Source organism: Bos taurus, chromosome 1 (genome assembly GCF_002263795.3).
Source record: "Bos taurus isolate L1 Dominette 01449 registration number 42190680 breed Hereford chromosome 1, ARS-UCD2.0, whole genome shotgun sequence".
NCBI classification, from domain to species: Eukaryota; Metazoa; Chordata; class Mammalia; order Artiodactyla; family Bovidae; genus Bos; species Bos taurus.
The window spans coordinates 22969368-22995886 of NC_037328.1; the positions used below are offsets into that span (position 1 = coordinate 22969368).

At 35.5% G+C, this 26519-nt stretch overlaps 1 protein-coding gene across 2 annotated transcripts in view; it reads left to right on the forward strand.

The window, feature by feature from the left end:
- The window catches only part of LIPI (lipase I), an 80539-nt gene that overhangs the window by 2655 nt on the left and 51365 nt on the right, over positions 1-26519 (forward strand). Inside the window, exons 1-3 of one of the 2 annotated variants that reach the window (NM_001435069.1) lie at positions 5966-6122; positions 19747-20132; positions 22425-22533. In NM_001435069.1, the coding sequence (NP_001421998.1) occupies positions 6014-6122; positions 19747-20132; positions 22425-22533 (604 nt within the window). In that variant the 5' untranslated portion in view covers positions 5966-6013. Of the gene's footprint in view, positions 1-5965; positions 6123-19746; positions 20500-22424; positions 22534-26519 lie in introns of those variants that run through there. The other variant, NM_001105006.1, reaches the window with a different exon arrangement.

The following is a 26519-nucleotide window of genomic DNA, read 5'->3' on the forward strand; positions in this document are numbered from 1 at the left end:
AAGGGAAACTCTGCACATTACAAGCAGATAGCAAATACATGTTGATCAAATAAGTGGATACTTGCAGGTCTCTATTATGAGTAGATCTATTGATTTTTAAATTCATTTACCTCCAAATTTTTATCCAAACCAAGATATTTTCTCTTTAACTCCTCAGACATTGCTTATCTGGGAGCTGTAACTTCAGGTTTGACTGTAAAATATGTAGTGCATATAAGGCATCATGTTTTCTTGCTGGACTGAAATTTGCATCATTTTTTTTTGTCTATGGTGTGTATGATTTTGGTGTTCTTATCACATCTTTTATTTTGAAAGTACATAAGTTTATGGCATGTGTACCTCTAGAATAATTATTTAATGTTTTAAGGTTTGAAAGTCAGCTCAAAGCAGTTAGCTGTTTGCTCAGAATTTGGCCTTTCTTTGTATTTCCTAATTGATACTGAGTGAATGAATGGTGATAAACCTAGTGGTAGCTTAAAAAGAATCCCTTTTATTCTCACCATTTCTTGCACCATCAGTCACATATAATCACATATAAGATCTAATGGGTTAGATGCATGGATAAATAATTAGTCTTTTCTCACTCATATCAGGATGCCTTATACCCATAACTGCATAAAGACATCAAAAATGTGTGTGTGTGTGTGCGCGCGCGTGCGCACGTGCACATGTGTGTGCACGCATGCACTTCCCTGATGGCTCAGCAGTAAAGAATCTGCCTGCAATGAAGGAGATGCGAGTTTGATCCCTGGGTCGGGAAGATCATCTGGAGGAGGGTACAGGCAGCCCACCTCCGTTTTCTTGCCTGGAGAATCCCATGGACTGAGGAGCCTGATGGGCTATATAGTCCATAGGGTCACACAGAGTCTGACACAATGAAGTGACTAAGCATGCACACATGCTCACATATATATGGTGATGGTGGTTTAGTTGCTAAGTTGTGTTCAACTCCTGAGACCTCATGGACTGTAGCCTGCCAGGCTCCTCTGTCCATGGGACTTCCTAGGCAAGAATACTGGAGTGGGTTGCCATTTCCTTTCCCAAGAGATCTTCCCAACCTAGGGATTGAACCCATGTCTCCTGCACTGACAGGCAGGTTCCTTCCTGCTGAGCCACCAGGGAAGCCCATATATGTATATATATAACTAGAGCTCCAGAGTTCCTTTCTCCCCTTCTTTGTCCAGATGACTTATTCTCTTTTGTAGTTCAGCCCAAATAGCATTTCTTGCAAGGCTTGCCATTCAGTACTGTAGATTAGCTGGTTGCTCCACCTGTCTGGTTCCATAGTTTTCTAGACATATCTTTTCCAATCCCTCTTCTCTGTGAAATACTATAAGGTAATATATTTCGATATCTAGAACAATCCCTGATACCTCTGTAGATATATCATAAATAGTTGCTGAAATAATACAGTTTGACTAAATGAATGTCTCTATTTTAATATTCAGCAACCAAGTTAAACCTGGAAATCAGTAGATGCTTAATAAAAGTTGCATAAATGAATGAACACATGAATGAGTGAATGGAGAAACTTATGGAATTAATGTTAAGGGTGTGCACTGAATATCTTTGAAAAATTAACCTCACCTGTCTTCATTATTTTTCTTACTCTCAGTTTTTCTTTGTTTTGATTTCCTTAATCATATTTGTCCCAAGTAAATATAACTTGTTGTGTTGTTTTACTTGCATTAGATATTTATTAAAAGAAATATTTGTAATATTAAAGAGATAACTAAGACAGTGAATTCATCAAGGAGTCTACCATGCAGATATAAATATTCTGGAGGAAAACCTTCCTAACATACATATATACAAGTCAGGATGCATGTCCTTTCCCCAGGACATGCATCCTGACTTGTATATATGTAAGGAAGGTTTTCTTATGTTAGGAGACCCCACTCCTGCAATGTTCACCAGGTCTTCCCATGAGCTGGTCAGGCTGGTCCTCCTTGGAGCAGGGATTGAGTGCCCACACATGTGTGGTGTTAGAGCGGTGTGCAGAGCTGGCATGCCTGGGTGTGTGTCTGCTTCTGCAGCCAAGAGTGTTCTGACAAGAAGCCTGCTTTTGTAGATAGTTCTGTGATTTTAGAGAGCTTCCCAGGGTGCTAGTGGTAAAGAGCCCACCTGCCAATGCAGGAGATATAAGAGACATGTGTTTGATCCTTCGGATGGGAAGATCCCCTAGAGGAGGAAATGGTAACCCACTCCAGTATTTTTTCCTGGAGAATCCTGTGGACAGAGGATCTTGGCAAGTTATGGTCCATAGGGTCAAAAAGAATCGGACACTACTGAAGTGACTTAGCATATACATAACATAAAACATATTTTAGGAAAATACATGTGTATCTTACTATGTACCTTACTATACATTTTATCTTTAGCTTGCCTTTTATCAAAATGCCAACATCTGTTGGATCATAGAAAAAGCAAGAGAATTCCAGAAAAAAAAACATCTATTTAAAAAACATCTATTTCTGCTTCATTGACTATTCTAAAGCCTTTGACTGTATGGGTCACAAAAAACTGTGGAAAATTCTTAAAGACATGAGAATATGAGACTACCTTACCTGCCTCCTGAGAAATCTGTATGCAGGTCAAGAAGCAACAGTTAGAACCAGACATGGAACAGTGGACTGGTTCTAAATTGGGAAAGAAGTATGTCAAGTCTATATTGTCACCCTGCTTGTTTAACTTATATGCAGAGTACATCGTGCAAAATGCCACGCTTGATGAAGCAAAAGCTGTAATCAAGATTGGTGGGAGAAATATCAATGACCTCACATATGCAGATGACACTACCCTTATGGCAGAAAGTGAAGAGGAACTAAAGAGCCTCTTGATGAAAGTAAAAGAGGAGAGGGAAAAAGCTGGCTTTAAACTCAACATTCAAGAAACTAAGATCGTGGCATGCGATCCCATCACTTCATAGCAAATAGATGGGGAAACAATGGAAACAGTGACCAACTTTATTTTCTTGGGCTCCAAATCACTGCAGATGGTGACTGCAGCCATGAAATTAAAAGACGCTTGCTCCTTGGAGAAAGGCTGACAAGCCTAGACAGCATATTTAAAAGCAGAGACATTACTTTGCTGACAGAGGTCCATATAGTCAAGGCTATGGTTTTTGCAGTAGTCATGTATGGATGTGAGTGAAAGTGAAAGTCACTCAGTCATGTCCAACTCTTTGTGACCCCATGGACTATACAGTCCATGGAATTCTCCAGGCCAGAATACTGGAGTAGGTAGCCTTCCCCTTCTCCAAGGGATCTTCCCAATCCAGGGATCGAACCCAGGTCTTCCACATTGCAGGTGGATTCTTTACCAGCTGAGCCACAAGGGAAGCCCAAAAATACTGGAGTGGGTAGTCTATCCCTTCTTCAGCAGATCTTCCCAACCCAGGAATTGAACCAGGGTCTCCTGCATTGCAGGCAGATTGTTTACCAACTGAGCTATGAGGGAAATGTTTAACCATAAAGAAAGCTGAGCACTGAAGAACTGATGCTTTTGAACTGTGGTGTTGGAGAAGACTCTTGAGAGTCACTTGGACAGCAAGAAGATCCAACCAGTCAATCCTAAAGAAATCAGTCCTGAATATTCATGGGAAGGATTGATGCTGAAGCTCCAACACTTTGGCCACCTGACTTGAAGAACTGACTCTTTGGAAAAGACCTTGATGCTGGGAAAGATGGAAGGCAGGAGAAGAAGGGGATGACAGAGGATGAGATGGTTGGATGGCATCATTGACTCGATGGACATCAGTATGAGCAATCTCCAAGGGTTGGTGATGGACAGGGAAGCCTTTTTTGCCGTATTCTATGGGGTTGCAAAGAGTTGGACATGACTGAGTGACTGAACTGATCACCCCAAAACCATGTAATGAAGGCTTTCTACACCAATAAATATTGATTTCTCTGCATCATTAATTTTAATTCACAGTATGTATTAATATATAAAAGTAGCTCAGCAATAAAGAACCCACCTGCCAATGCAGGAGACATAGGTTCTCTCCCTGGGTTGGGAAGATACCCTGGGGAAGGAAGTGGCAACCCACTTCAGTATTCTTGCCTGGGAAATCCCATGGACAGAGGATCCTGGTGGGTTACAGTTTATGGGATTACAAAGAGTCCACACAATTTAGCAACTAAACAAACAGCAACACAATATATATAATTAGATGAATCCTCCACTGGTCAGCATTTGTGTTGTTTCCACTTTTTTTGGCTATTATAAATATGCTGAGATGAACTTCCTGGCTCATATATCTTTGTGCATGGGTGTGATTGTACTTCTTTGGCAAAGTATCTGGGATATTTAATTATAGAACCAAAGGGTGAGGACATTAAGCATTTTGACACATATTGCTAAATTACACAACTTTTTGTCCCAAAATATATTCTGACAAAAAAATGACTCCTTCATCTCAGTAAGTCTACTCAACTACCTTCTATAACTAACTATAACATGCCTAGAAATTTACTTGGTGTATAGGGCTTCATCAATTTTTTATCTTCTTCATCATCATCCTCATTTTCACTCTTATAGTATGATTTATACTGTATACATGTCTGGCAGATCTTAAAATCATTCTTTTAAATACAAGGAGACTAATTAGTACATATATATTATCTTAGAAAAATATACTCCTTTTATATAATATTTTATCTTCCCACTAGTTTTGCTATTTGATGCAGTGGACATTAATGGTCTCAACTTTCTCACAATTTACAGTAAGTGAAATGTATGAAAATGAAGCATAATTTTATATTTTGAAATTTTTCCATGGATTGTTTTGTCCTAAATGCCAACTTGGTATTTTCAATATGAGCTCTTTAGGATGGTTAAGATGAAAATAATGTGCAGGATTCATATTTAAGTGTGACAGCAAAAGCACAGAGCAAAAGGAAAACGATATGTGAAGAAAGACTTATCTGTTAATTTGACTCTAAACTTGTTTAGAGTTTCTCTTAAATGTATGACATTTATCTTTCTTCCCACATTCTGAAAACATGTAGTTTGCTTATATCTTTGTTAGAAAGGTACACTTGTTACAGCTAAATGATTATTTGTTGGTCTCCAAATTATCATGTTGGCACCCTTTTAAAACTGAAGTCTCACATAAAATTCCCAGAGACCGAATAGGTCAAAATAATGATGACATCTCAGCAGCAGTTACATTTTTCATGATTTTTAAATGAATACCTCATTTTGTTTGTGGTTCCTCTGAAGCACCTCCCCAGACCTCAGCATAGTTTGTACTGACTGATGTGAATTAAACAGGTCTGTTCTTAAAGTATCTTTTGAAGTTTACAGAGACTTGAATTTCCAAACAAATTTAATTTTTGAACTTACAATGCACATACATAGAGAATAGCGATTCTCTCTTTTCCTTGCCTACCAACATCCATTGTTAGAAGGAAAATAAGGGAAAAATGAAGTACATAGTTGAAATCTTGTAATAATTTTAAAATGTCTGCTATGTTAAAAACAAAAATATTTTTAAAATCTTCAAATAGTAGATCTCAAGAGACAGGCTAGCATTTTCAATTTTAAAATAGCCACTGAGTTTGGGTTGCAAAATGACATATATATAAAAAGGAATCTTGGTGGATATGAATTTTATTATTGATTTCATGGTTATAAAGACAACTTAGTTTGTAATCAGAATGAACATAAACCACAACTTTTTCTGACTCTCTTTATTTCTAGTGTTTTCTAACATCACATTTGCTTTAAGGTTTCAACAAACATCTTCTTCCCAACCATTTCTGAAATCCTGAGGTTAAGAGGAATAAAGAAAGATATAATTATCTTTTTCTTTCCCTTAAATTCACCTCGTGTAGCTAAACACTTATTACAGTGTTTAACTCATAAAACCTTCTCACAAGTACAAGCTAAATGGGAGAAAACGAACTGCCTCACCTTTTCAACAAACAGGGAGGAGCAAAAGCCAAGGATAAAACCTTTAACATTAAAACCTACCAGACTGTGACAGTCCTACCAAAGAGAAACCATAATGAATTTTAGAATTTCTTTTTTGGTGAATCTGAGTGCTTCTTTTACTTTTATCAGATTCCAAATGAGAGTATACATTTTTCTCTGTTTGATGTGCTGGGCAAGATCTGGTAAGAACTGATAATATGATTTATATTAAAATATGTATTAAATATTGTTTGGTTTGAATTCTTGGATAAAGAATGATATAACATTATGGTATAAAAATATACTGTAATTATGGGTATTCATGTGCAAACAGATTATTATGAACGTTTGTGTGTGTGTGTGTTTGGTACATTGGATGTTCTGTATTTTACTTACTAGAAATTTTTTTTTCAAGGAGATATAAATAGAACAAATACAAATATTCACGAGAAATCTAGAATAATTTAGTGCTAGGGAATTTTCTTCAGTATTGGAAATCATGGCTTAATAAACATCTTGGTTTTTTTTTTGTTTGTTTGTTTAAATAACCCTACTTTTGAGGACAACTTTTTCATAGGTAAATTGTCAGTTGCAAAAGAAACAATAGAAACATATTCTACAATGTTTTGCTTTGTCCTATCACTTTACAACAAAACAGAAACCAGAACAAGTTTATGATAATAATATTGAAATTGTCCTGGTTTACTGGCTTACGGTAATAAAATTTACTAATTTAAGTAATATCATTTACTACTTTATGGTAATAAATAGTTCAGTAGAACTTCTTGTTCTACTTTATGATAATAAGTAGCAATTTTACAATCATAATGAATAGTTTTCTGTAGAGATTTTCCAAAAGAAGGCCATTTCCTTTGTTTTAAAATCTTTTTAAAAATTTCTTGAATGCATACTTGAATAACCTTAAAATATCAACTAAAAATTCAAATTATTTCCTGTTTCTTTTCAATTGTATATGTGAGCTTAAAAATAAATTCTGGAAATGTTTGTTCTATATTCAAATACAGACTTTGAATGGTAATAATATACAGTTCATCATTTATATTTTACTTACTTGGAATTTTTTTGATAGGTATTTTGTGGTTTTGTAATGTACAGTGAATGTGAAAGTGAAAGTCACTCATGTCCGAGTCTTTGTGACATCGTGGACTATACAGTCCGTGGAATTCTCTAGGCCAGAATACTGGAGTGGGTAATCTTTCCCTTCCTCAGGGGATCTTCCCTACCCAGGGATCGAACCCAGGTCTCCCTAATTGCAGGAGAGCCAGCTGAGCCACAATGTACAGTAGTGGTACCTTAATTTGAAAGAATTCTAAAGTATAGACTCCTATCCTTTGTGTTATATCATAGTTGACATCATTCTACATCAATATTATGGTAGACTTTCTCAATTTGTTGCTTTGATTAGTAGATAGGAAGTTGTTCTCAATTGATAAAACACAGATATGATTATAAAGTGTGTTTCTGGCTCTGTCAACAGAAATAAAATATCAGACGTTTTAGATATTAATAACAATAAATAAAAAATAAGAAAAATTAAAAGATTGGCTGAGTATTAGAATCATACTTAACCCATGCAAGTGTTCTCTCATTTTACATAAGTTCTTACCTACCTAGGATATTTTGTTGAAATTTCAGTAATTTATTTCAGATAAATATGTTTTTATTAAAATTATACATGCTCTTCCCTTCTCCACTAGAGGTTCTGAAATATATTTTTCAGAAGCATTTCTTACACTCAACATGAGAATAATTACATCTGCCTTCAAAAATGGAAAAACATCCTGAAAAACTGGGATTAGTCAGATCATTTCAAAACTTTTAAATAGAATCAATAGAAGTAGAGAAGTAGCTGAACAAACTACTGTATATACAAATATATATGTATATGCATATATATTTAAATTATATGCACATGTGTTCTTAGTATACTTTTGAGTCCTAATATCTGCTGAAATGGTGGTTGTGGCTGTTACCATTATTACTATAGCAAGTGTCAGCAAATATTTCTGTAAAGGGCCAGATAGTGAATGTTTTAGGCTTTGAGGGCCCTACAGTCTTGATTACATCCTTTCAACTCTGCTATCATGGCATGAAAATAGCCATAGACAGTTCATAAACCAATGAGTCTGGCTGTGTTCTAATTTAAATGTATTGATGGACACTAAGGGCTTCCCAAGTGGCTCAGTGGGTAAAGAATTTGCCTGCAATGCAGGAGAGGCAGAAGGCACAGTTTTGATCCCTGGGTTGGGAAGATCCCCTGGGAGGAGAGCATGGCAACCCACTCCAGTATTCTTGCCTGGAGAATCCCATGGACAGAGGAGTCTGGCGGGCTACAGTCCATGGAGTCACAAAGAGTTGAACACGACTGAAGTGACTGAGCACATATGCACAATGGACACTAAAAGCTGAATTACCAAAATTTTCATGTCACAAAATATTCTTTTTTTTAAATTTTTTAAAATTGTAAAATCATTCTTAGCGTGCTGGTCAGATTTAGCCCACAGGCCATAGTTTGTCAACTCCTATGCTCCAGTAAGTAACTAATAGAAGAGATGTTAAAGATAGATTAGTTCATCTTTCTCATTTCACAGGTGAGGAAAATGAGATTCGGAAAGATGGAGTCATTTTTGTTAAGGTGATAGAGCTTACAGCCCTGGACTTCTGGACTCCTGGGCATTGTGTTTAAAATGCAGATTCTACAATTATGTAAAGTTTAAAAATTAAATAAAATTAAAAAAAATGCAGATTCTTCTTCACAGGATGGAGGGTGAAGCCCAAGATTCTGCAATTTTAATTCACTCCCAGTTGATGCTCATATGTATGCAGACCACACTTTTAGTAGTAAGAGTATATTTGTAGAACCTTACTGAGTGGACTGTCTATAGGGCAGTAGTCATTCCAAAAGCCATGGAATTCTGAGCCCACAGACTCAACAAAGTCATCATTATTTTTCTCTAAACTTTATAAAAATCTTTCTGATGTGACTAGTAATCTATTTCTATTGATTTACTAACATCAAATGTTCACAAACAACTTTGTAATTTATTGTACCAAAGTTACTTTAAGGGTGTTATGAAAGAAACTGGGATTTACAGTTAAAAGATGCAGATTCAAGTCTGGTGGCTGTTCTCCCAGGCCAAATCATTTAACCTCCCTGAGCATCAGTTTCTTCATTTTTAAGTGGAAGTAAAATTTATAATACCATTTCAGTGCATTTTCAGGCTCAAAGGAGATAACATAAATGAGTGATTTGGTCAATTCTAAAGCAATATAAATTAGGTTAGAGTAATCCACTGTTTTCTTCCAGATGCATTTTCTCTTTAATTCTCTAAGATTGATTTCCAGCTATAGGACCTCACGCTGTATCTACCCATGTACAGTTATGGTAGACTTGTATGTACTACGTATATCAGAATTCCCTGAGTTGTGCCTTTAAAAATGTAGATGTACCTTCCAATCAGAATCTCTGGGCATGGCTCAAGAAACCACATTTGAATAAACTCTCCTTGTCATTTTTTATACCCATTTTTAAACTCATGCTTAAGAATTCCTTTTTTTTTTAAACAAAGAATTCCTGATCAAAGTCTTATCAGTCACTTACTATATTTTGCTTGTTTGGTCAGCTGTCAGTGTATTTTCAACAGCTTTTCAAATATTTGCACAGTTGAAAAGTTACTGATTGAATATCTTGATTTCTTATTACATGCTAAATAAATGTATTTTCAGGTTATTTAATCTTTTAAAATTTCACTTTCTTGAGGAAAAAGGTAGCAAATATAAAACAGTACAGTGCCTGGCATGGAGTGATTGCTAAGTGAAGTCACTTCAGTCATGTCTGACTCTGTGCGACCCCATAGATGGCAGCCCACCAGGCTCCCCCGTCCCTGGGATTCTCCAGGCAAGAACACTGGAGTGGGTTGCCATTTCCTTCTCCAATGAGTGAAAGTGAAAAGTGAAAGTGAAGTCACTCAGTGTCCGACTCTCTGCAACCCCATGGACTGCAGCCTTCCAGGCTCCTCCATCCATGGGATTTTCCAGGCAAGAGTACTGGAGTGGGGTGCCATTGCCTTCTCCGGGAGTGATTGCTAAATAATCATAAACTATCATTAATATTATTGATGTTATTGCTGTTAACAAGTACAATTTTGCTTTTAGAAATGAAGAAAGAGAAGGAAGTACATTTTTCTTTTAGAAATGAAGAAAGGGAAGGAAGGAGGTTTTCATGCAGGCTCTTTGGGATGAATGTGGATTTCAGAGGATTATCAGAGGAAGAAGTAAATCTTTATAGAGTGTGTTAGGATTGGTAATTTTTTATGACTGGATTTTGAGGACTCTCTGTTATTTATTTTGTCAGTGCTTAAAGTAGCAAGACAGACTAATTTGTGTGTAAGTGGGTTTGAAATCAAAGAATATTAGAATAATAGAAGTCATAGGGGACCATTTATTTCAACTCCTTCCATTTAAAGAAACCAAGGCCTAGAAATGAGAGCAGAAAAACATTTGCTCAAATTCACAAGAGAAGTTTGAAAGAAATTAAAGACATTTGGGTCTCAGTCATCCATGTCCAAGGCGCTGTTCACACCTCTGAACTCTTGTTGGTTTGGATCTCCTTGTTCTCTTCTTCACAACCATTGCAACTATAATGGAAATATACTTCAGTTAGAGCTGAGCAGCCTAGAATCATTGTTCCTGATGTCATATGTCTTTGATATTTTTTAAAAGTTTACTGCTTCTATAATTTTAAATCTAGGAAGATTTTCACACTTCTTTCTCAGTGCACTGCTCTGTTGAGATTATTGCTAGAGTCATTATCTTTCTACATATTTGATAATGAAATCCAGTATTGTGTTCTTGCTACTGAATTTCTAATCAGAGTAATTTAGACCAGTCCGAAGAACCTCAATTTGTTAAATTTTCAAACAACATCAATACTTATTTTTCTGTTCTAAATATCTTTATCTTTCAGCCAGTAACATTATTTATCATTTTTTTAAATCAATTCAAGTCTATTTAAACCATTTCTCCTCCTTATAACACTCCTTATAACAAAAAGTATGTTAGATTTAAAACATTGAGAAAATATTAAAATTCAGGAGGGAGAAACACAGAGAAAATATAAAAAGATAGACAAAATATCGAATATTACCATCACCACAAACTACAATTATGATAGTGGTCTATTTCCTACCAGTTCTAATACAGTAAATATGTGTGTATGTGAACAAATATGAGTTAGAGTTTACTGCATATATACTATGTATTATAGCTAAAATTAGGACTATATGTGTATATTTATAGACTATATAGATTTCTTACTTGCTGCATTACTATGGATACATCATAATTTATAGACTCTGCCATGTATTTAGTTTATTCCTAAATAACCACTTTAAAAATGATGTGATATGTATCAGTGTTAATGGTCATGGTATAATGGTAAAAATGATACAATGATATTATTTTAATTAATCTTTACTAGTTATTAAGAATATTGAGCACATTTTGATACATTTATGTTTGAGTATTTAATTTTGTAAAATGTCTTTATAGTCGTCACTTGGTGTTCACTTGGGGCATTCTTTTTCTTCATTAATAGTTCTTTATGTATATTAATTCCTCTTCTACTTTGTATTGAAAATATTGTCCTAAGTTTTTTTTTTTTTTGTCATTTGGCTAGTTTATAGTGTTTGTGTTGTTGTTGTTGTTGTTTAGTTGCTAAGTCATGTCCAACTCTTTTGTGACCCCACAAACTATAGCCTGGGGTTTTCCAGGCAAGAATACTGCAGTGGGTTGCCATTTTCTTCTCCAGGGGATCTTCCCGACCCAGGGATCAAACGTGAATCTCCTACATTGGCAGGTGGATTCTTTACCACTGAATCACCAGGGAAACCCTTAGTGTTTATGTACAGAAGTTTTAAATTCACCTGCTGTGAAATTTGTTGGTCTGATACTTTATGGTTTCTTCCTTTTTTTAATGCTAAAAAGTCACTCCTCAATCTGAGATGGTATATGTATACATTAATTGTATTCTTCTTCTAGTTCACATAATTTTACTTTTAAACAGAATGTTTTTATCTAACTCAAATCAAATAATTATTGTAGTAATTATTATATTTAAAAACCCATTACCTTTGACAACTAATGATGTTGACCATCAGTTTTGAGCCTAGTGGCCATTAGACAACTCTCTTGTGAAGTGCCTTCAATTCTTTTGTCATTTTTTTGAAAGTAACTTTTTAATTTTACATATATGTATAAGTGTACTGGAGAAGGAAATGCCAACCCACTCCATTATTCTTACCTGGAAGATCCCATGGATGGAGGAGCCTGGTGGGCTACAGTCCATGCGGTCGCAAAGAGTTGGACATGACTGTTTATGTGTATACAGGGCTTCCTAGGCAGTGCAGTGGTAAAGAATCTGCCTGCCAATGCAGGAGACATAAGAGATGCAGTTTCGATCCTTGGGTAGGGAAGATCCCCTAGAGTAGAAAATGGCAACCCACTTCAGGATTCCTGCCTGGAAAATTCCATGGACAGAGGAGCCTGGCAAGCTACAGATCATGGGGTTGCAAAAAGTCCAATATGACTGAGTGACTGAGCATACACAGCACATGTGTGTATACACACATAAAACATATACACATAATATATATATTATATATAATATATATATACACACACACATACATACACATATGTATTTGGGATATGGTACTTTTTCATATGTACATTTTGCAAACCTGAACATTCAGATTCTTATCAGTGTCTTTTTAGGAGCAGACATTTTTCACTATGGCAGTTTCCAATTTATTATGTTTTGTGCTTACTGTATCATATCTGAAAAATCTTTGCTTACCTCAAGATTGTTAATATTGTCTCTCAATATTTCACACATGTTGTCTGCCAGAGAATGAAGCCAAATCAAAGCAAGCAGAGCTGAGAGAATGAGGAGAAAGGATGGGCCTTAGTTCTTTTTCACTCTAGAGCTAGTTTAGCTCCATTGCCGTAAAGTCTGACCCTTCTAGAGTCTCTCTTGAATGCCTGTGACGTTCACTGAGTTTTCTCTACCCTGGCTGGTCAGAACTGCAGTGCCTCCCAGCAGGCCGTGGCCTTCGAGGTTGCTGAGCTGACAGCTCTTTTGGAGTTTCACCCTACGCAGGCACCAGTTTGTCTTCAGCAGTGGATTCGAAGGGACTCCTCTCAGAGTTTGGAGCTCTGCCACTGCATAGCTCCCTCCTTTGTGGTACGCTGTGATACAAATTCTAGTAGATTCAACTTTTTCAAACTTCAGTCTTTGTCCCCAACTTGGCAAAACCGCCATGTTTTGTTGGGTTCAACCCTCCTGCACTGAAGTCTGGAAACTGCCTCCAGGTAGAAAGGTATTAGATATAGGGTTCAAATCATTTGTTTACCTTTGTAAAGATACCATAGCTGTGTGCTTTTTGTTGTCCAATGTGTAAACTTTTTCTTCATATATTTTGTCAAGTGTTCTAGCTGTTTACAGAGGTAAAGTAAGTGTGGAATCAGATATCCATAATATAATGATGGGAATTGGATTCTGTAAGATGTTTGTTTTTGTTTTATTGTTGTGTGTGTGTGTGTGTATGTGGTCACATAGTCATGTCCAGCTCATTGTAACCCCATGGTAGGTCACTCACTGTGACCCTATTGGGCTTCATTGACCCCAATGTAGCCCTCCAGGCTCCTCTGTCTATGGTATTTCCCAGGCAAGAATACTGGAATGGGTTGCCATTTCCTTCTCCAGGGAATCTTCCCAACCTAGGGGTCAAACCCAGGTCTCCTACATTGGAGACAGATTCTTTACTATCTGAGATACCAGGGAAGCCTTTTCTATTTTGGTAAGACATATATTACAAATTCCCATTTTAAGTGTATAGTTCAGTGTTATTAAGTGCGTTCACACTGTTGTGCCACCATCACCATCACCCATCTCTAGAACATTTTCATCTTCCCAAACTGAAAATCTGCACCCCATCAACTCCACATTTACCACTTTTTTCCCAGCCCTTGGCAACCCTTGTTCTACTTTATGCCTTGATAAATTTGACTCCTTAGGTACCTCATTTTAATGAATCATATAGCATTTATATTAATATTTTTGTGACTATCTTATTTCATGTAATATAACATATTTAAAGTTATTCCACGTTGTTTCATGTATAAGATTTTCCTTCCTTTTAAAGGCTGCATAATATTCCACTGGATATATACCCCAGGTTTTGTTTATCCATTCACCTTTACTGGACACTTGGGTTGCTTCCACCTTTTGGCTTTTGTGAATAATGCTGCAATGAACACAGCAGCTGCAGCTTTCAGCAGTGCACACAAGTTCCAATTTCTCTACATTCTTGTCAACAATTATTTCCTGTTTTTCTTTTTTAATAGTAGCCATCCAAATGGGTTTGAAGTATCATGTCTTCCTTTGTTTTTAGTTGATTGTTTTGTGCTGACACATTTTGATCTCTTTATCTTTTTTTGCTGTATATTCTATATATTGTATTTATCACAGGGATTATGTATAACATCTGAAGTTATGACAGTCTATCTTAAATTGATACTAATTTAGCTCCAATAATGGTAATAAAGACTTCAGTAAAAACTCTCAGTTAAAATACTCTACTCCATTAAGCTCTACTTCACTCATTTTATGTTATTGATGACACAGTTATATCTTTACATATTGCATACCCATTGACATAGATTTGTAATTATTTCTATGCATTTGTCTTTTAAATCCTATGGAAAATAAAAAGTGGAGTTACAAATCAAAATTTCAATAGTATTTTTTATATTTGTTCATAATTCACCTTTACCAGAAAATTTTACATTTTATATGATTTCAAGTTATTGTATAACACTCTTTCATTTCAACTTGAAGGGCTCCCATTTGCACTTCATGTAGAGCAGTTATAGTGTTAATGAATTTTCTCAGCTCTTGTTTGTCTCATTCACACACAAAATGTGTTAGTCGCTCAGTCGTGTCTGACTCTTTGCAACCCCATGGGCGGTAGCCCACCAAGGCTCCTCTGTCCATGGAACAGGACACTGAAGCCGAAACTCCAATACTTTGGCCACCTGATGTGAAGAACTGACTCACTGGAAAAGACCCTGATGCTGGGAAAGACTGAAGGCAGGAGAAGGGGATGACAGAGGATGAGATGGTTGGATGGTATCAATGACTCCATGGACATGAGTTTAAGCAAGCTCCAGGAATTGGTGATAGACAGGGAAGCCTGGCGTGCTGCAGTCCATGGGGTCGCAAAGAGTCGGACACGACTGAGCAACTGAACTGAACTGTTAAGTATTTGATTTCTAGAACTTTATTATTTTTTTCTTTTTCTATAATCTACCAGAGTTGAGTCAGTTTGATATTCTTTAAGAGCTTTACAGTACACTAGTTTGACTTTTTTGTATCATTTTAAAAGTTTTGTTTTACTTTATCTGATATTAATATTATTAATGAAATTGACTATGTGTGCTTACACGTGAGTTGCTTCAGTTGTTTCTGGCTCTTACAACCTTATGGATGGTAGCCCGTCAGGCCCTCTGTCCATGGAATTCTCGAGGCAAGAATACTGGAGTGGTTGCCATGCCCTCCTCCCTTGAATCTTACCAACCCAGGGATTGAACCAGCCTGTCTTATGTCTCCTGCATCGGCAAGCAGGTTCTTTACCACTAGCACCACCTGGGAAGCCCCAAATTGACTATACAATGTCACAAAAAAGCTAAACAAAACAAAACGAAAAACACAGACCCTCGGTGGTGGTTAATGTAATGTAGCTGCTACATTTATGGATTCAGGTGGGAATTGTATAGGCAGTGCTCTTCTTTGTTGGGTTTGCTGGCATGTTTGGCTTTTAATTGGGTGTCAATCAACTAGGGAGACTAATACAACTTAGCTCTTTTACACCTGTCTCTCCTTTTCTAGCAGGCCAGACCTGGGATATTCTCACTGTGATGGCAGAAATGTGGGATGCCCAGCTCTAACGTGCAAGCCCACTTCAGCATCTGTTTGCATTACATCACCAAGGCCCTATTTTCCAATATTACAAGCTGTAATACTTGTACCCATATCAAAAATTGGGGCAAGTCATCCCACTTATGATGGGAGAATACCTCAGAGTTACAAGCCGAATAGCATAGATTCAGGAAACAGTGAGGTATTGGAGCCATGATTGCATCTAATATATCAACCTAGTTTGTCTTTATTTTACTTGTGTAGAATATACCTACCTATCCATTTATTTAAAATTTCCTGTGCACTTCTTTGGAGAAGGCAATGGCACCCCACTCCAGTACTCTTGCCTGGAAAATCCCATGGATGGAGGAGCCTGGTAGGCTGCAGTCCATGGGGTCCCTGAGGGTCAGACATGACTGAGCAACTTCACTTTCACTTTTCACTTTGATGCATTGGAGAAGGAAATGGCAACCCACTCCAGTGTTCTTGCCTGGAGAATCCCAGGGACGGGGGAGCCTGGTGGGCTGCCGTCTATGGGGTCGCACAGAGTCGGACACGACTGAAGCGACTTAGCAGCAGCAGCAGCAGCAGTGCACTTCTTTATTTTGTAGCTAAGTTTCTTTTTTATGAAGCTGATTTTTTTTTAATAGGAAGACTTTATTACAGTTACAATACTTTGTTTTGTGTAAGTTTATCATTTTGTGCTTTCTACTTTCTATATTTTTCATTTTCTTTGTATCTTTTGTATATATACACGTTTCATATGTTTTAGTGTGTAGAGAGTTATGTCTATTGTTTTACATAGTATAATGGTTAACTGTTAAGGTAATCGATATTTTTTAAAACCCATACTTATCTATTTATTAACATTTTTTAAATTGACGTATTCTGAATCCCCCAGTTAAGGAATTTTCGTACCACTTTATCTATACCCCTTTTAACCTAAATTTCCATCTTATATTAGTATACGCTGAGGCTTCCCTGGGGCTCACACAGTAAAGAATTTTCCTGCATTGCAGGAGACCCACATTCAATCCCTGCGTCAAGAAGATCCCCTCAAGAGAAGGCTTCCTACTCCAATTTTCTTGCCTACAGAATTCCATGGAAAGAGGAACCATCTTATTAGTATATATTGACTTATACTAAACATTCTTGTTAAACATTTGAATAAGAATAATTTCTGATATTGCATTTATGTTTTACTCAGTTTTACACTGTTTACACTTACATTGGTATCTAACTTGTTTCTATGCTCACTTTTTTTTTTTTTTTACTGTGAGTTTCTATGGATTTTGTCTTCAATAAAGCTCTCACTTATTTAATAGTGATGATGTCAGGAACTTTACTTAGTCAACTTTGGGTGGTGTACTTTAGGAAAAATATAAAATTATTGGGCCACAAACTTTTGTACTTATAGTCTTCATTTATTACATTTTTATATGTCTGATGTATTATTTTGGAAGACAAATATGAAGTCATCATAAATTCATTCTTCTATCTGCAACCTGGATTTTCTGCCTTAATATCTTTAGGATATTTTTACTTTTCATTGAAACCAAAACTGATTCTAGGAGGTCTCTTAGTGAGTCTGATGAACTGAATTTCTCCAGATACTGGTGAACCTTTTTCAGTTTGTATACCCTGGTGTGAAGTTATTTCCTTAATTGTTTTAACTGCTACCCCCTCTCTCCTCATTTCCTCCCTACCTGCCAAGGGAATAATGATTTTTAATTTGAATCTTTATTTTTATCCCATATCTATGTTTACCTTCATAATTTAAATATCTTTTCTCCTTCATTTCTTACTATATATAAGGTGAGATTTTCATGTTTTTGCATCTGTAAAATGAATTCTTATTCTGCAATTGCATTTTTCCTTTTTGTGAATTGGAGTATATTTTTATTCCATTTTAACCTTAAGCTATTGTTTTTGACTCAATAAATTTTCTCTTAATACCCTCCTGTTTTTGAGATGTGTTTTTTCCTTGCATTCTAATGGAGTTCTAAAGAGCTTCCTGCAATTACTTCTGCATTTGGTAATAGACAATAGACTTTTCTGTTGTTTGTTATAGGTGATTTCTTTCCCTTATTTCATCACAGGGATTGTGTTTATTCATTTCTCATTCCAGGGCCAGGTAAAATCTACCTTGGCTTTTAGTGGGCCAGCAGTTTGGATATATCAATTGCATTTTGACTTCTCAGAGTTCCAGCTGGTGGGAAGGTGGATAAGCACAATTGTCTACCCTATTTGTACTCTGTTAAGCATTGATATAGCCTTGAGGTTTAATTTATTCCTCCTCTCCACTTCCTCATTCCTTTGTACTTAGAACAAATGAAGTATCAAAGTTTTTCACTTGTCCAAGTGTCTCTCAGCTGTTAATCTGGGAATTCAATTTCACTTCCTTCCTTCTTTGTCTCCTTCTGAATAATTATAATATCACATATATAATTTCCCAACTAGAATGATTGCAACTAGTGCATATTATTATGTATTTTCTGAATATATTTGCATATAAATAGATGTATAGTTTTAAATGTGTGTTTATATATGTTAAATAGATACTTATATTTATCAAATACATATAAATGTATGTAATGACTTGAGCACATTATTTCTGGGCCTTTAAATTACCTCTATTTCTCCAATATTCAAATAATGTATATTCATTTTTTATGTGTTTTCAGACTATTTTCTTGGTGTAAATTCTTAGAAGTGAATTACTGCATAAACTTTACTAACACTTTTGTGATTTTTGCTATGTATTGACAAATTTTTTCCCAACTCTTCTTACTAAGTTAAATTTTCAGAAGTAGTACAAGCATATGCTGTCATTAAAAAATATTTTGAGATTGTATCCTCATTTTAAAAAAATTACAATTCTTAAAAACTATGAAAAGAAAAAACAGCCATGTTTCACTGCCTAGTAATGACCATTGCTTTGGTTTGGCTTATATATTTCATTTTCTGCTCTGCTTTCATCTAGGATGGATGGCTGGGTAGATATGTAGGTATATAGATGATAGATAGATAGATAGGATGCACACATTGATGAAATTACATATGATGATAACTAAGGTGTTTTAAATTTTTGTGTGATTATGCATAACCCTATAATTAATATATTTATATTTAACACAGTGCTCATTTCATTAGTGTAACTCTAGGCAAGAAAATCAAGAAGACTAAATATTTTTAATATTTTGTATGTGTGGTATACACATACACACATATACAATTTCAAAATGAAGTATCAACTTTTGCTCTGAGCATCCATATATATGAATCTTTGTTACATTTACCCTTATAAGTATTACATATTAAAATTATTTTTTCATTGTGTTTAATTTGATAGGAAGAAATTGATATATTTTTGTTTTTATTTGATCACTAGTCAGATAAAATATATTTTTTCCTAATGCTTATTATCTATATCTTGATATTCTTCTGCAAAATTGTTAAAGTTCATATCAACTTGTGGACTTTTATTGCTGTGTATAACACTTTCCTTATTAACAATATTAATGATTTCAATCACATCATTGCTATTTTGTACTGATAAAACTAATTCTTAATTTTTAACCAGCCACATTCATTTCTATATTTTATTGTAAATTTTGAATACATCTAGTTCAAAAAGTCTACTTAAGTAATCAATGAATTACTTTCAACATTGCAGTTGCTCAGTATATTATGTTAAACTGCTAATAAAATAAAATCCTCCACACCCTCCAAGTTCAAGTATTTCCTTTGCAGCAGTGACAAGAATAGAATCAAATAAATACTATCCCAATACTTAGCTTGACTGACTTTTTTTTTTTTAATTTCAGAGAATAAGGCACCGTGCCTTGAATTCTCTCATCTAAGTTTAAAGGATTCCTTCAGAGATCTGTTTAATCCCCAAATGGAGATATCTTTGATGTTGTATACAAGGAAGAACCCGACTTGTGCTGAATCACTGTTTGAGAAGAATGACTCACTTAACATTAATTTCAACACAAGCAAGAAAGCAGTCTGGCTGATTCATGGGTACAGACCACTGGGCTCCACTCCTTCATGGCTTCAGAACTTTGTCAGGATTTTGTTGAACCAAGATGATATGAATATAATTGTAGTAGACTGGAACCGAGGAGCTACAACTTTTCTTTACGTTAGGGCAGTTAAAAATACCAGGAAAGTTGCTGTCAGTTTGAGTAGGTACATTCAGAATCTTTTGGTAAGTCTGGAATTTTATGGGTTGTATATGTTATATAATAAATGGTGGTTTTATAATACTACAAAAAGGTGATAAAGTAAATACTGTTTCCTTTAAGACTTTGTTAATCAAGAATTACTGCACAAGTGTGAAGAATTACTGTGTTGATGTGCTTCACATATGCAGCCATGATTCTTTTGTGTTAATGGATAATTCTATACCTAGACATGGCCTATCTTATTTTTTAAAGTTATCTTAAAGACTCAATTATCATATTTTATCTTAAAATATTTCAAGATTTTTGTTTTTTTAAATTCTGCCTATGCTGACTTCAGGATTAGTGGGTGATTTTATGTGGAGAGAGGAAATAAACTATTTAATCATTAGACTTTTTCGATATATTTTCTAAGATATGTCTAAAATGACAACGTGTACATTGGTCAAAGTGAGAAACAACTTGAAGAGTAGCATACTTTTGCCACCTTGGAAGCAGGTCTCAGTTCTTTTTAGGCTTATCCAGTTTAAATGAAGTCCGGTTAAATAATTTCAGGCCAGTTCTAGGTCCACCTGTGTTTCAAATGATCTTTAAGTCAGTGTATATAGAGATCTAGAGATCTATGTCTTTTCTAGAGAGAGGTCATAGTAATGGTGCTCGAGAGAAAGAAAGGTGATAAAAGACTCGGGGTCATTCTTGAGCTTGAAATCCACCTTCGAGTTGTGTTATGCTGAACTTCCAAGCCTCTGCTGAAATTCAGCAAGCATCATAGATCCAAGAAACAGTTGTACGTAGTTGTTAGAAGTCAGACTAGAGGGATTGAAAGACCACCAAATCCACACCGTCAGTGTGAGTCTGAGCAATAGCTTAACCATTCTGCCTCGTTTCTGTCTATTCATTTGGGATAACAAAACTTTATAACAATATTTTATTTAAGTGTTATGGGAAATTAATTCTTAACCAGTGTTTGTTATGTAATAATCATTGAATGAAATCAGCTATCATTATTATTTTTACATCCACAAATTTGGACAAAACCAAACCATCCCTCTGGAAACAGAGGGCTATTGATTCACTTGTTCTTATTGATAGCCTGAAAATTGCATAAGTAATTTTTCCTTTTTGCAGTGGTCTTTTCTATACTTAATACATATGTACGTCAAAGTGTGGAACTTGTGAATATTAAATACAGAAGTTTAGGAAAAGTCTAATGTTAGATAAATTTCTAACAGTGCTTTTCCTTGCAATGGCTCCATATTAATAATGAAGGATGAAAAATTCAGTAGCACTATAGTTGAGAGTGATACTCCCTGGAGGTTGCAGGTACTGGTCTGAGAAATTTTGAAGAAAATTATCACCCCATGCCTGGGAAATCAGAATCTAGTTTCTCCTTAGAATAAATGTTCCACATCTTTCTATCAGCCATCAGATGTGTGACTGTGTAGACTGGACCATGACCTGCTTCCTGAGAGTGTAAGAGAATATAATAAGAGAAATTCTCCCTTGTTTAAGCTCCTAATGTTACCATACCTGTGATCAAAACTTGGGCTTTGAAAATTTGACTCCTTTGCTCTCCAGCAGGAGGGAGGAGGCAGGTGGGCTGCACAGAGTCTATGGGGTCGCACAGAGTTGGACACGACTGAAGCAACTTAGTAGCAGCAGCAGCTCTCCAGCTTGTAATCAGGAGAAGTCACTTAAAATCCCTGCATCTCATTTTATCATCTCTAAAGTAAGGGTGGATATTCACATTGTTCAGTCTTCCTCAAGTTTGGACACAATTTACAGATAAAACAAGGAGGCAGGTTAGGTTATATTTTGAAGTTAAACAGACCTGGACTTGAAATCTATCTTTTTCCCTTATAGTAATAAGTATATATGACTTTGGGCAATTCACTCTAAAACCATATTTATTAAGCATTTAATAGGTGCTAGGGGAAGTTTTAGGCAATGGATAAAAATAAATAGCTCATAGGACTTTGTGAATATTAAATATGAGATTTATATAGCACTTATCAAGGTCACTAGCACAAAGTATCCAAATATGTTTTATTTTTATTATTACAAAATAATTAAATATATTATTTTACATATGCTTTTCTAGATAAAAATTTAATGGTATTAATATGTAAATAAAAATCAGATATTTTATTTAAAAAGTTGAACGAAGATATAGTTGTTTAAAATTATAAAATTGTATTCCCTGTCTCCCAGAAGTGGACTAAACCAGAAAAAATAATGATTTTTAGAACACTGATGCAACGAGGCATAATTTATGACTTTCTGAAATGAAAATTGTAACACTGCATTTTGAATTGCAGAAGCATGGAGCATCTCTTGATAATTTTCATTTCATAGGTGTGAGCTTAGGGGCTCATATTAGTGGATTTGTTGGAAAGATATTTCATGGTCGAGTTGGAAGAATAACAGGTAAAATATTTTTAAATTATATTTATTTATTTTAAGTGTTTTTGATAAAATTAATGGTTTAGTATACTTTTAAGTTTCAGAAATTGTTACTTTATTTAACAGGGGCAGTATTTAAGCAATGGAAACAATGCACAAACGTTCATCATTTTTCTATATTATATTCAAAGACTGGTCTTTGTTTTAGTTAGACTCTGAAGGCTTACTTATTCCTTAACCAAACTTAAGTGACCCATACAGAAATGGAAGGGGAATGATTTATTTTTGCATGTGAATTAATTGTGCATGTGAATTTTAAGGAGACCTTATTGTAACAATCCTGAGGAAAGTTTTACCCATTAGAATTTTTACACATGCAAAACTTTTTTCATGTATTAACCAATAATATAACCTGTTATCATATATTTAATTTTTAGAAACTTTGATGTAATTTAATTATTTTGAAATTTTTAGTTGAACACGTGAAGAGAGAAACAGGAGTTGGTATTTATACCTGGGAGATTCTGGACCCCAGTTCTCACTGTATTTCCTTAACAAAGTTACTGCCTTCATAAAGCTTAGTAACCAAATAATGCTGACATGGATTTTCAGGCCTCCCTTTAGGAATGGCAGTGATTTTAAAACTAGAAGGATAGTATCTTTTCCCAGTTAATTTAACTTTCTAGAATTATTGAGATCTATTCCAAGAAGAATTATAATTATTTAAAATGTTAATACTAGAGTCTTAAGCAAAGGGGGAGGGGAGAAGTGAATACATTGTTTATAGATATTTAGAGTCTTTAAAGACCTTAAGTATACCTTACTTTCTTTGATCAGTCTTAATTTTATCTTCCTTATAAAGGATGTGAAAATTGAGGATAACTGAATAAATTCAGGAGGGTCAAAAATTTAGTAACATCTAAGCCAGGATTTATACAAAGATCTCTGGCATCCAAAGCCTATTCTCTTTCAACCACCATACTAGCTCAGTTTGAACTGTTGATCAGCCTACTTTATTTTAAGGTGTGTTTATTCACATATTAGACTAGTTAGAATGGCTCCACATGCCAAGCAATCATCAGAGTTTAAAAGCCAGCAAACATGTTGGATCTACATCAGGGCAATTTACAGGAAGAGAGAAATTTCTGCTTCATTCAGTTATGTCGGATCTAACAACCACTGGATCATAGAAAAAGCAAGAGAATTCCAGAAAAACATCTACTTCTGCTTCAATGAATATGCAAAAGCCTTTGTCTGGATGGATCACAACAAACTGTGGAAAATTCTTAAAGAGATGGGAATACCAGACCACCTTGCCTGCCTCTTGTGAAACCTGTATGCAAGTCAAGAAGCAGCAGTTAAAACCAGACATGGAACAACAGACTGGTTCAAAATTGGGAAAGGAGAATGTGAAGGCTGCATATGGTCATCCTGCTTATTTAACTTATATGTAGAGTACATCACGTGAAATGCTGGGCTGGATGAATCACAAGGTGGAATCAAGATTTCCATGAGAAATATCAGCAATCTCAGATATACAGATGACACCACCCTTATGGCAGAAAGCACAGAGGAAGTAAAGAGCCACTTGATAAAAGTGAAAGAGGAGAGTGGAAAAGCTGGCTTAAAACTCAACACGGCGGAGGAGTAGGACGGGGAGAACACTTTCTCCCCCACAAATTCATCAAAAGAGCATTTAAACGTTGAGTAAATTCCACAAAACAACTTCTGAATGCCGGCAGAGGACACCAGGCACCCAGAAAAGCAACCCAACTCTTCAAAAGGAGAGAGAAGAAATACAGCTCCACCCACCAGAACACCAACACAAGCTTCCCTAACCAGGAAACCTTGACAAGCCACCTGTACAAACCCACACACAGTGAGGAAATGCCACAATAAAGAGAACTCCACAAACTGCCAGAATACAGAAAGGACACCCCAAACTCAGCAATTTAAACAAGAATGAAGAGACAGAGGAATACTCAGCAGATAAAGGAACAGGATAAATGCCCACCAAACCAAACAAAAGAGGAAGAGATAGGGAATCTACCTGATAAAGAATTCCGAATAATGATAGTGAAATTGATCCAAAATCTTGAAACTAAAATGGAATCACAGATAAATAGCCTGGAGACAAGGATTGAGAAGATGCAAGAAAGGTTTAACAAGGACCTAGAAGAAATAAAAAAGAGTCAATATATAATGAATAATGCAATAAATGAAATTAAAAACACTCTGGAGGCAACAAATAGTAGAATAACAGAGGCAGAAGATAGGATTAGTGAATTAGAAGATAGAATGGTAGAAATAAATGAATCAGAGAGGATAAAAGAAAAATGAATTAAAAGAAATGAGGACAATCTCAGAGACCTCCAGGACAATATTAAACGCTACAACATTCGAATCATAGGGGTTCCAGAAGAAGAAGACAAAAAGAAAGACCATGAGAAAATACTTGAGGAGATAATAGTGGAAAACTTCCCTAAACTGGGGAAGGAAATAATCACCCAAGTCCAAGAAACCCAGAGAGTCCCAAACAGGATAAACCCAAGGAGAAACACCCCAAGACACATATTAATCAAATTAACAAAGATCAAACACAAAGAACAAATATTAAAAGCAGCAAGGGAAAAACAACGAATAACACACAAGGGAATTCCCATAAGGATAACAGCTGATCTTTCAATAGAAACTCTTCAAGCCAGGAGGGAATGGCAAGACATACTTAAAATGATGAAAGAAAATAACCTACAGCCCAGATTATTGTACCCAGCAAGGATCTCATTCAAGTATGAAGGAGAAATCAAAAGCTTTTCAGACAAGCAAAAGCTGAGAGAATTCTGCACCACCAAACCAGCTCTCCAACAAATATTAAAGGATACTCTCTAGACAGGAAACACAAAAACAGTGTATAAACTCGAACCCAAAACAATAAAGTAAATGGCAACGGGATCATACTTATCAGTAATTACCTTAAACGTAAATGGGTTGAATGCCCCAACCAAAAGACAAAGACTGGCTGAATGGATACAAAAACAAGACCCCTACATATGTTGTCTACAAGAGACCCACCTCAAAACAGGGGACACATACAGACTGAAAGTGAAGGGCTGGAAAAAGATTTTCCATGCAAATAGGGACCAAAAGAAAGCAGGAGTAGCAATACTCATATCAGATAAAATAGACTTTAAAACAAAGGCTGTGAAAAGAGACAAAGAAGGTCACTACATCCAAGAAGAAGATATAACAATTATAAATATATATGCACCCAACATGGGAGCACCACAGTACGTAAGACAAATGCTAACAAGTATGAAAGGAGAAATTAAAAATAACACAATAATAGTGGGAGACTTTAATACCCCACTTACACCTATGGATAGATCAACTAAACAGAAAATTAACAAGGAAACACAAACTTTAAACAATACAATAGACCAGTTAGACCTAATTGATATATCTATAGGACATTTCATCCCAAAACAATGAATTTCACCTTTTTCTCAAGCACACATGGAACCTTCTCCAGGATAGATCACATCCTGGGCCATAAAGCTAGCCTTGGTAAATTCAAAAAAATAGAAAGCATTCCAAGCATCTTTTCTGACCACAATGCAGTAAGATTAGATCTCAATTACAGGAGAAAAACTTAAAAATTCCAACATATGGAGGCTGAACAACATGCTGCTGAATAACCAACAAATCACAGAAGAAATCAAAAAAGAAATCAAAATTTGCATAGAAACGAATGAAAATGAAAACACAGCAACCCAAAACCTGTGGGACACGGTAAAAGCAGTCCTAAGGGGAAAGTTCATAGCAATACAGGCATACCTCAAGAAACAAGAAAAAAGTCAAATAAATAACCTAACTCTACACCTAAAGCAACTAGAAAAGGAAGAAATGAAGAACCCCAGGGTTAGTAGAAGGAAAGAAATCTTAAAAATTAGGGCAGAAATAAATGCAAAAGAAACAAAAGAGACCATAGCAAAAATCAACAAAACCACAAG